Source organism: Rhagoletis zephyria, unplaced genomic scaffold (genome assembly GCF_001687245.7).
Source record: "Rhagoletis zephyria isolate East Lansing unplaced genomic scaffold, Rhagoletis_zephyria_1.1 Rzeph_scaffold_16478, whole genome shotgun sequence".
Classification (NCBI taxonomy): Eukaryota; Metazoa; Arthropoda; class Insecta; order Diptera; family Tephritidae; genus Rhagoletis; species Rhagoletis zephyria.
The window spans coordinates 1-11,812 of NW_016173542.1; the positions used below are offsets into that span (position 1 = coordinate 1).

The 11,812-nt window shown below is 33.7% G+C and overlaps 1 protein-coding gene across 1 annotated transcript; it reads left to right on the forward strand.

The window, feature by feature from the left end:
• The first annotated feature begins 2,379 nt into the window (after positions 1–2,379).
• On the forward strand, positions 2,380–10,622 carry LOC108379476 (ribosome-binding protein 1-like). Its single transcript, XM_017635830.1, is given in 7 exon segments — positions 2,380–2,487; positions 5,042–7,023; positions 7,026–7,087; positions 8,489–8,590; positions 8,692–9,192; positions 9,455–9,571; positions 9,645–10,622. Coding segments are annotated over 6 exon segments (2,751 nt in total). The 5' UTR covers positions 2,380–2,487; positions 5,042–5,063; the 3' UTR covers positions 9,654–10,622.
• Positions 10,623–11,812: the final 1,190 nt, after the last annotated feature.

Here is an 11,812-nt window from a genome sequence, read left to right on the forward strand (position 1 = left end):
TTTAAATTGGGACTTAGCAACTTGTCACTCTAAACTAGCGATATACAGTGTTGAAAAAAATAATAGAAGCATACAGCTTTCATTTAATTTTTTATTGTTTGAAGAACTCTTTCGTTTTAAATACATTCCGATTTCGTAAATTTTGTTTATGTTAATTAAAATCTAGATTTCTTTTGCANAAAAATTCTTACAAAAATATTATTGTTTCAATAGCTCATTGAACCGCCGCCTTGCCTGATTACCTCTTCGCATATTTGGTGCATCGAATTAACCAAGTTTGCACAAACACTTTTCGGAATGGAATACCATGATTTTAAGACTGTGGCGTCACAATTCGTCTTTATTGCTGGCTTTAAAAGGCCCGATCCTGTTCGTTAGGTCTGCCCTAAGGTGCTCAATGGGGTTGGGGTCTGGCGATTGGGACGGCCACTCCATAACCTGCACGTTTTCCTCCTTAACCCCCTACTTTACCAGTTTCGATGCATATTTAGGATCATTATCCTGCAGTAACTGCCACCGCAGTGGCATTTCCTCAAGCAAGTCGGTTGTTTTTGTTTTTACGGTTCAGCAACGGTACCTTTCTAGGTATTCTGGCTGGAAGTTTGGCTTCTGCCAATCTATACCTAATGGTTCGGTTTGTTTGGGTTAGCTTTGCAATGTCAAATTAAACGCCTTTGATCGTTAGAAGTCATTTTTCGTTTTCTACGTCGTGTTTCTGTTTTTTTTACGCTATGAAGGGCAGTAAACACCTTCTTTTTGGATCAGCCCACCATATCTGCTATCTTACTCATCGAATTTCCCTGTTTTCTTAAACTTAATATTAAATTCTTCTCCTCTTCCGTGCAGTGTTTAGCTCAGCCCATTTATCCTTTTTTATGTTTCAGTAACTTACAATATAACTTTAATTTAGTAATATTTGTACAGGTAAGTTGTTTCTATTATTTTTTCCATCATTGTATGTATGTATGTGTTATGAAATAATAGGAACCAAGAGTAAATAATATGACAATATATCTCTTATTTAATTTTCAGCTAACATTATATTACCGCCCCCTTAGATCATGGTAATCATAGTAACTAATTTTTTTCTCGTAACGTCGTGTACATTTTCTAGGAATTTATGTTACCTAAAGATAACGAGATGCCATTAAAGAGTTAGCAAGTTTTATTAGGATGCAGATAAGAAAAAAACATTTTCAAATATTACTAGCGTAACTCATTCATTTTAAGCAACAAATATGTACTATTATTTACTGCTTACTCAAAAGAAATGTTTCTTTTTTTTCTACCATTTAATTGGAAATGTTTTCAAAGATATGCATATCCATACACACTACATGCATACAAACATACTATATTATTGCATAGTTATTTTCGTTAAAAAGTATCCTGATAATATTTTTTCGTGCACAACCTTCTTCTTATTCAATTAAAAAGTAAACAGTTCTTTGAATGACGGATAAGTTTTCATACATCAATTAAATGACGAATAAATTTTTGATCCATCATTCAAGTAATTTCGAATGGCGAATAAATTTTCATTCACCATTCAAATAATTTCGAACGAAGAATCCATTTTTCTTCTTCATTCAAGTAATTTCGAATCGCGAATAATTTTTCGTTTATTATGCAGTAATTTTTTATTGATCATCGGGTCCATGGATGTTCGTGTTCTAATTTTTTTAAATTTAATTATTAATTTCCCCGATAACGCGAATACCTATAATAATTTTTTTTTTTATTCTATCGTGCGCCATAGAAGATAAAAAAAAAATAAACTGCAAACAATATTATTTTGCATTTCGCACCTTTTAGTTTGCTCATGAGTGTATATAGAATTGGTATTTGTTGCCATTAATTATATTTTTACTGTCGTAGAGAGCAAACTTGACACAGTGGATAAGATTAACTTAAGAAAATAGTTGCGTTCGATAACAAAATTAGCCAACACCAGCCAACAATCAAAATCAAGAGAGTAAGCGAAAATTCTCTCCCAAAGAGATGAAAAAGCAAAAGAGTAAACGAACAGGAAATTAGCTATTACTTGCAAAAACCGGAAGAAGAAGACAGACCAGCTGACTTTGTTTATGTTTTATTTGTAAACAAACCGAAATTGATGTTGCCTCCATAGAAGAAAAAAGGAAAGTGAACGTTCAATGTTCGCCAGGAACATTTCTAGAAGTAAAAACTAGTAAACATATTACATATTGTAGGACGTGCACACATGTAATTATATTGTAAATACCTTGTAATATACTGCGTTATACCATATCAAGTAACTAGACCTTAAGCATCGTGTAACTAGACCTTAAGCTATTATGCATTTATCGATAACTTTGTATCATGAGGATCCATTTTGAAATAAAAGCAAGCGTCATTGTACAGAAAGTCACCGTCGAGGAAAGTCGACTAAAACCATTGGTGTTTAATTTTATTGAGAAAGCCTATTGATATTTCAATATTACTGCTTTCGCTAGCTGGATATATGTAAGTGTGTAATTAAAAGTCGAATTTATTTCTTTAAAAACAACAAAATTAACCAATGTCATTGATCTTCCTGATTTCTTTTAGGGTACATACATATTTGTTTACCTTCGTGATTATCTTCGTTGCTGTTGACTTTGTACACATTTTCACTCTTGTCATTGCAAAGTACACGTCATCTAAATACATACCATCATAAAGTACTTATCGCACACCTTTTTCAAAAAAGGGCACAACTCAAAATTACACGTTTGTGAGAAAATGCGAGAAATGAGTTTTTTTTTATAAATTATAACAAAAACTTGCTCCAGCTTTTGCTAAAAGGTAAATAAGAGCTCTGCCTACATTTTTAGCGGATAATTTCAAAAATGCAAAATTTTTAGTTGTGTCTCTTTTGCAAACGGTGTGCGATATGTAATAGACTAAGTGCAAAATATGAAGTGTTTTTTTTTATACAAAGTACATTGAAATAAATATGTATTTTTTATGTACGAAGAACATACATCTGTATGTACATATGTGCATTAGGGCTGTGCGATTATTCGAGCAAGTTGGTTAATCAATTACTCGAGTAATCAAGATTTTGACTTAAAATATGATTACTCAAAAAACTTAATTTTGCTCGTTAAAAAAGTTTGCTTTGGAAAATGCTTATTTTTTCTTTTACAATCTGTATATGATAAAAAATATTTAATTTTAATTTTTGAAAACGGAAACGTTATTTTCAAAGTATCAAGGAACTTCAACTACTTTATATGTAAAGAGTACTTTGAAATGTTGNATTATTTAAAATTTTGAATAATAAATTAATCGCACAGCCCTAATGTGCATAAGTATGTTTGCATTTGTGCATATGTAAATATGTACATAAATACATAGCTACATTGGTATCAATGAAAAAGTGCTATTTTCGCCAGTATATTATTGATTTTACTTAAAAGATTTACTTTGTTGCCGAGTCGAGCATCATCGACTACTTTGTCGTCTTGCTTTATTTATGAATTTAGTACATACATACATAAATACATATTATTGATAAGATTCCTCGCTGCTATTGCATGTGCATACGCTTGATAAGGTCTTCTTCGAATTGTATATTTGTTTTTAAAGAAAATATTTGCAAATGACAAAAATATTTTTCGATTAAATAATTTTGCACATGTGCATGTGTGTTCATACATATTGCTCATTTACTTCCATAGTGTCATAACTCAAAAAAAAAAAAAACTCGAGAAAAAGGTTGAATTTGAATTTGATTAGTATGGACGATTATCTCGACAGCCAGTTCAAAAACGCCCTATTTCAAAAAACTTTTCTAAAACGCGCTATTTTAGAATTTTATTGGAAAACCCCTATCTCAGAATTCGATTCAAAAATGCCTATTAGAGAGCTGAATTTGCTTATAGGCTTCATCGCCAGCTGGGATGGGTCATTTGTGAACCTATTCTGAAATAGGGCGTTCTTGAAAATTTTTTTGAGATTTGGCGTTTTCGAACTGGCTGCCGGGATAGATCGATATTCAACTCAGCAGTCGTTATATTCCCAAATTAAAAATTAATACATATGTTGTCTGTTTTGCTAAACTGTGAATACAACATTTTGCCTGTTTAAAAGCAAAGTAAAACTCCATAAGAATCAGAAAGATTCGATCTTTTTTCGGTGCATTTTTTAGACTTACATTTCTCAAGATTATTCTGCCCCTAGCCAATTTGCTAAATGAAAACATTACTTAGAATATTGAAACCGTCCTTTTCTGTTTTCCGTTCGAATCAGTTAACGGACTATTTAAATCGAAAGAACATTACAACTCCGATAGAGAACTGATTGGCTAAGATATACCTCCTCAAAGAAGAATTTATATGGTGGTTATAGTCAAAAATGGACTCTGAAATCAAAAATATATTTTGTAAGATTTACAGAAATATGGTATGGATTTCACATTCGACCTTGATGTACTGTTATTTAAATTATGTATATGTATGGTGCTGATTGGCGTAGTTAAGCTCTATGCTAATTCAAAAAATCCATGCTTAATTCAAATTAATACCAAAAAGAAAATACATTAAAATGCCAAATTCCTTCCAGATTTTGTCGGCTCCGAAGTTCCTAAACGTATTGATAAACAATACGAATACATAAATATATAGATTACAAAGTGCATGCGCAACGGTGCTATTATCTGTTATACATATCTGTATACATGTATATATGTATACATGCATATTTAAGTACACATGAACACGAAATTCTCAATAATTTTTTATTCACGCTCATAAATTATTTATTCCCCATTTGTACTGAAAGAAGGCATCCACTGATATGTACTACATATGTAGATATGTATGTATATGTGTGTATATTCCTAGCCTTTATCTTATCCGCCAGCACGGCTGCTGAAAAAATATTCAGTTTGTTTTGCAACGTCAACAACGTCTGTTAGACCTTTGAAACCTGCTAAAACTTCATATAGTTATAAAAGACCATACTTATCCAATATAAAAGTCGGAATATCTACATATATTAATTTACCGTTTTTCTCTTCTCATATTTTGCACAGGATTATTCGTTAAAATTATGCAATGATGGACTTCCACTTATTGGTTATTATCAGCTGCGTATTTCTCGCCTCCCTTCTCTCGCTGCTTTTCATTAATAAATTTTTCCGTCGCAAAACATTCGAGGAGGTTGTTGCCGAAAAAAAGGCACTAACCGATAAAATTTACGCTCAGAGTAAAGTAGGCGTAAAGAAGCCTAAAAAACAGCAACCCACTAAAAAGGATCTTAAACGTGAAAAGAAAAAGTTACAACGCGAACAACAAAAGGAAAATACCGAGCAAGAGGACTCCGATGCACAATCCGAACAGCCATCGGTGGAGGATGAGCCTCAGGGCTTATCTAAAACTCATGTCGAATTTGACCCAGACCCAGAGGTGATTGTTGGCGCTACGCCCGAAGCTGTAAGACGTGCCAGCATCGCTGAAAAGGAGAACTTGTCGAAGCAGAAATCGAAGAAGGAGAAGAAGAGCAAATCGTCGGGCATTTTGGTGAACAAGAATGAACCGGTAGTAGTGCGTGAGAACTTGGTGATTGAGGAGCCCGCAAACACATTCGAGATAAAGCAACCCAAGGATATACTCGAGTTGAAAAAACACGAGAAGAAGGATAATAAGAAGGAAAAGAACATTAAAAAAGAAAAAAATGTGCCAGTTGAAAAGCAAGCTCCGGTAGTAGTTGTTGAGCAACAACAGCAGCCGGTCGCCGAATCTGTAACGCACACGCATGTAGCCAAGGAGCTAAAACAGCAGGATGACAAAACTCGTCACGGCTCGCCGAAAACACATGTCTCTAACAGTGCCAGTGGCAACAATAAAACCGTCAAGCAACAAAATAAAAAGCAGAACAAAGAAACCGCCGCCACTAAAGAGCTGGTACTTGCACTGGATAAGCTTTCCGACTCTGATACGATTGGCGTTTCGTTGCTCATGAATCTCTTCCGTCGTTCTGAACTCAATCGATCCGAGATCCAGATACTTATCGATTATTTGCTGAACAAGCAGCAGGACACACCAGCAACACATTCGGAATGGTCGGACGATATATGTCAGAAATTGAAACGTCAATTGGAAGAGAAAGAGAAAGCTTTGACTGAGGAGCAGGAAGCTTCTATGGGAATTCAGGCTAAACTGCGTGAATTGCGCACTGAAATCAATACCGAGCGCGCTCAGTTAAATGCCACTGTGAAAGTATATGTTGAGAAATTGCAGTCCAAGGAGCAGGAGATTACCGCACTCAATCAGGAAATACAAGTTCTCAACGATAAATTTGCACAAGAGCGCAAACAATTCCAAGCCAAGCTTTTACTTGAGAAGCAAAATGGTTCTCAAGACCTATTCGCACAACTACAACGTATACAAAGCGAGTTGGCGCACAAGGATAAGTGTATCAATGATTTGACCTGTTTGGTGAACGCCTGTAACCAGGCGAATGAAGAGCTCAAACAACAAGTAAGTCTTCTCGAGCAGCAGCGCGAAGAACTCGAACAAGTCTCGAACAACCGCATTTTCGAACTCGAAAAGGCAAAAGCACTCGAAATCGAAAATGCCGAACGTAAGCTGGAATTACATAACTTACAGAATGCGCATGAATCAACCAAGGCCGATTTGGCCCAAGCTCGCCAAGAGCTCGACACGTCTGCGGCTCGTAGTACTGAATTGGTGGAGAAGCAAAACCAGATAGTTGCACTGCAAGCTAAAAATGAGGAGCTGCTGCAGCAATTGGCTGGTATCAATAGCCAAGCAGCAGAACAATCTGGTTTACAGACAACACTCGGTATACTCCAGTTACAATTGGCCGAAAAGGAAAATTTGTTGGCTGATTCGATTAAAAATAATACGTGCGTTGCGACAAAAGTCGGAAATTTAGAAGTGCAAATGCGACTTAATGCACAACATCATCACGATTTGCAGAAGTTGATTGATTCACTGCAACGTGATATCGCAAGCAAGCACCAGCAATTGCAGCATGTCGAACAGACCGTGGAGAGCTGAGCAGCCGAGAAAAGGAGGTGCTGCAGCAGCTGCACGAGCAGAAAGAGAAGAACGATGTGAGTTGGAAAACAATTATTTTTATTTAGCCACTCGATAACCGCTTTGCTTTGATAGTATCGATTTGTACGTATCGATGATGGTCCTCTGCAATAACGACACTATTCAAAAAAAATAAAAACCACTTAGAGCGGCTTATGTTTGTAATCCTTGTCTAATCTAGGTTCAATCCTTACTTAAGTAAGTAACAAAGATTGCTTAAGTAAGTAGTAAGGATTAGACATGAATTAGACAAGGATTGCAGACATGAACCACTTAACAGTTATTAGCCTCACCGATTTTGGCTATTAGTTTTGATAACTTAAGCTGTTTTTCAATTTAGAAAGTATTTGAAATTGTGATACTAAAATCGAGTCAGCTACATGTTTATCATTTTATTATCGAAGTAATGCGGATAATGACAGATGAAGAAAGCGATGTTATGTTCCTTTTGTTTGATTGTATAAATTTTGAATTTTTACCAGTATTTCTATGTGGTTCGACGTGCACGTGAAGATAGAAAAAGATCTGAAATTTTTCTTATTGCTTAACACTCACAATGCTATGTTGAATCGGAAAATGGAAATACGTGCTATTTGTTAATGAATTGTAGTATTTTTACGCTTTGCAAAATTATAAGTTTTTAGAAAATGCAGAACAAGCTTTTTACTTTTTTAAAAAGAAATCACCATTTTTTTAAAACGCTAATTAAACAATTTTAGAAAGAAAGACATACATCGGATCTTGATGAAAAAATAGTCCCAAAATATCAAAAAATATGCAGAATATGGTTGGTTTTTTCAATCAATCAGCCTTATTATGAGCTTCATTTTCGCGATGGGCGGATGCAAAAATTTCGGGTGAATTTGTTTCGGGCGAAAAATCCGAAATTTTTTTTGTGTGGTGGCTAATTAACTTTGAATACTGTAAGGCTAGCAGCAGGGAATCTTGCATAGAATAGTTTTGTCGAAAGCCCTCAACGAAAGAATTCATTACTCATTTAAAAAGCTTGGAAGTATCTTTTACAGAACTGTAAATAACTTGAATGAAATATTTTCGACTTCTCTATGTTTCGCACTAAAGGGAATCTTACCAAAAAAGATCGACTTTTTAACAATAGAACATTTTTCTATTTTAACCTGCTGAGTTCTTGGTAATGATTATATTTTATTTTTTTAATATAGACATAAGCTTTCGTAAAAAATAAATTTAATGCATTGAAAATATACATGAAATCAATGTTTTATAAGTTGAAAACTAGTTCAATCGGATAATTATAAAACTTCCAGTTTTTTATGCATACAACTTTAACATTTTGTTTCATTTTTAGTATGCAAAAGTTCAAAATAAAACTTTATAAGTTTTCGTTTTCATTTCTGCTTTTATTCTCCTACTAATATGTTTTTCATATTTCGCTTTAGGATTTGCGTAAGAAAAACTGGAAGTTGGTTGAAGCTTTGCAAAGTGCTGAAACAACAGCTAGACAGAATAAAGCGCCTAAGAGCGCAAATGAAAGCCTAGTTGTAAGTGCATGTTTCAATTATTAAATCTGTCTCGTCCGCACCTAATGTTATTTTAAATTCCTTTGCACAAAAAATTTACGTGAATTTTTTTTGGCTTTCAGCAACAGCAGCAACTTTTCGCCGCTTCACAGAAACAACAATCCTCCTCCGCCACAGCCAATGCCGCAACAACAGTTTCTGCTTTTGAAGAGAAACATATACGTGAAATATTCCAGCGCCTTTATCCAGATGCTGCTAAAGCTTGTGCCAGCACAGCACTCAGTGCATCCTTTGAACAGTGGGTAGAACAAGTTTTGGCCACACAACTGAAATTGACAACAGCTAGTAAAGCGGCTAGCAGCAGTAGTAACAAATCTACACAATCGAGTAGCAGCAATAGCAGTAGCAGTAATCACACCCCTTCAACCCACACCAACAATAATTCCCATAATGATAACTTAACAAATAATAGCAATAATCGTATTAGTAACAATAGTACTGGGGATGGCGAAAATAGTGGTAGTGGTGGCAGCGGCAACGATATTGATGCCGTTGAACTACGTCTGCAGAATACTCAACTCCGCGCCAAGGTGGATGAGTTAACCAAGCTGGTTACAAAAACCGTAAGTCAACATAGAATAAGAATTACATTAAAAAAAAATGTGCATGCAAATTTACTGATTTAATATTTTAATTTACTAGGAATAATTTGTTTAAAAGATGTTATAAAAAAGAAACAAAAAAACCAAATCGAAGGAAAGCTTTTTTAGTGGTCCGACACGCACCTGCTAGTAAATTTTTTTACGAAACTCTTGAAAATAATTTAAAATGTTTTACATATTCTTTCTTGTATTGATTATCACTTTTTATGTTCTTCACCTGCAGAGTAACACATTGTCAGCTCTCGAAGGGCACGCCCGCCAGGAACATGAGAAATGGCAAAGCATTTTACTATCAAAAGAAGAAGAAATTTCTAGGTTACAACACTCAAATGGAGCGCAGGTGAGTTCTAAGCGCTCAACAGAAAAATTCGATGATTATAAAAATATTTTGGTTTTCAAAATTTCCTTTGCAGGACATTTAATGTCGCATAACTGAAGTTTGTTTAAGCGTGAAAGTGAAATGCAGTTAAGATGTAATGCCTTCCAAAAATACAACAAAAAATTGTTAAAAAACATTTAAACTAAAACATCAAAAAACTACATACACCAGAAACGAAAACCGGACAGCCAAGCAAGAATACCGAGTATGAATTGCATTGATTTATATATATATATATATATATGCACACCAGATGCATGGCCCGCAAGCAAGCTGCTTAGAATAGCATTAGAAGGCCGAAGTGAGATGAGGTGAAATGATTGCCGATTCTGCGAACAAAAAAGTTAGTAAACAATGAGTTTCGGAAGAAAATGCAGCCTCTGCGAGCGAGTGCGCACGCGACTTGGATTATTGAGCGAAAAAAAATAGTAATTAACAAACAGCAGCAACATGAAACATTCTAAAATTATGTTACAGTACATAAAAGAAGTAAAAATGATACAAAAAGATATTAAAAAAAGAAACATAAAGCAAACTTACAAATACTTACTATAAACAATAAATAGTGAATAAATATAAAAGTGAAACATTATCAAGAAAACTAAATTTTAGTTTAGTCTGAAATCTGTGCAATGTTTGATGATCGATGAGCAAAGCGAAAGAAAACAAAAAACGTAAATATAGAGTATATGAAAAGTGAGTGGAAATCAATGCAAAAAAATTCACAGGACTGCGAACATTAAATGCAAAAAATCAACAAAGTAAAAGCAAGCACTATTACATATTATTAGTTTTAAATAAAGGAATTTAATTATTAGACAATGCCATGTGAAGAGTTATGTGGTGTAGGGACGTACATCCATGTACTAAGAATGAGCTGCTTAGCTGACCGCATTGCGCTGTTATGTTCTTTGCATTTATACATATACATACATACGTACAGAAAAAAACATACTTACACATAAACAATTAATGTTATTTTATACGCTACAGATGATGGTGAAAAATTGAGCTAAAACGAAATATAGATATTGAAATAATATTGATAAATTGTTCAAAAGATGCAGGCGTAAAAGTGTGTTGGAAAGTAAACCGCACAATGAGCTTTTTTCACAACTAGCAATTGAGTTAATAAGCTTACGTAGAGCCAATAAATCAAATGTACGTCGTTTTCATAGCCAAAATAACGTCAATTTTTGATAACGAAATTATTTGGATTTTTGTTTAACAAAAATCTGTTTTAAAGTTTTTGCATACTTTAAAATGCCTAAGCGCCAGTGTGTTTAAGAAACTACGTGTTTTGATTTTAAATAATTGTTTTTTTTTGGAGCTATAAATTAAATAAGTTCACCAATTATAGTTAAAAAAATATGAAATCGCGTCTTTAAATAAGTTTTCCTGTTCAAAAAATGGTACCATTTTAATCACTTAATTTAATCTGTTAAGTTTAATTACAATGAAGTATTAAACTCGCTAAAAAATCGATCTACGAAAACAAAAAACGTGGTAGTCCCAAGAGTTATACATGCTTATGGTAAATCTTTGAACTTTTAAAACATGCCGTTAACCATAATTTACTAAGCGTTTTTATGTGTTCAAGTTGTCTAGATAAATTACATATATCTAATATCTTAAATTTCTTATACCTCTTTTTTTAATTTTCATTCAATGCTTTTTGACAGATAATTAGTCTCAAAGTTTTTAGTTTTCTTTTTTTTTTTTGCCAGATATGGCCAGATATGGATGAATCCCTTAACACATTAAACACAGATCAACAATGATTTTTCACATTTTAGCTGTCCTTTTCTTGTAAGCAAGTTGTTATGTATATATGAGTACGGTTTTAATACAATTCTTACTTGGGCTAGCAATTTGTTTTTGGATTATAATAAAGTAATTAATTTTCGTGATAAAAAGTTAAAACTTGGAAGTTTGTGGCCGATTTAAAATCAAACATTGAAAATATGATTATAAANTTTTTTTAATTTTCATTCAATGCTTTTTGACAGATAATTAGTCTCAAAGTTTTTAGTTTTCTTTTTTTTTTTTGCCAGATATGGCCAGATATGGATGAATCCCTTAACACATTAAACACAGATCAACAATGATTTTTCACATTTTAGCTAATAGTGTCCTTTTCTTGTAAGCAAGTAGTTATGTATATATGAGTACGGTTTTAATACAATTCTTACTTGGGCTAGC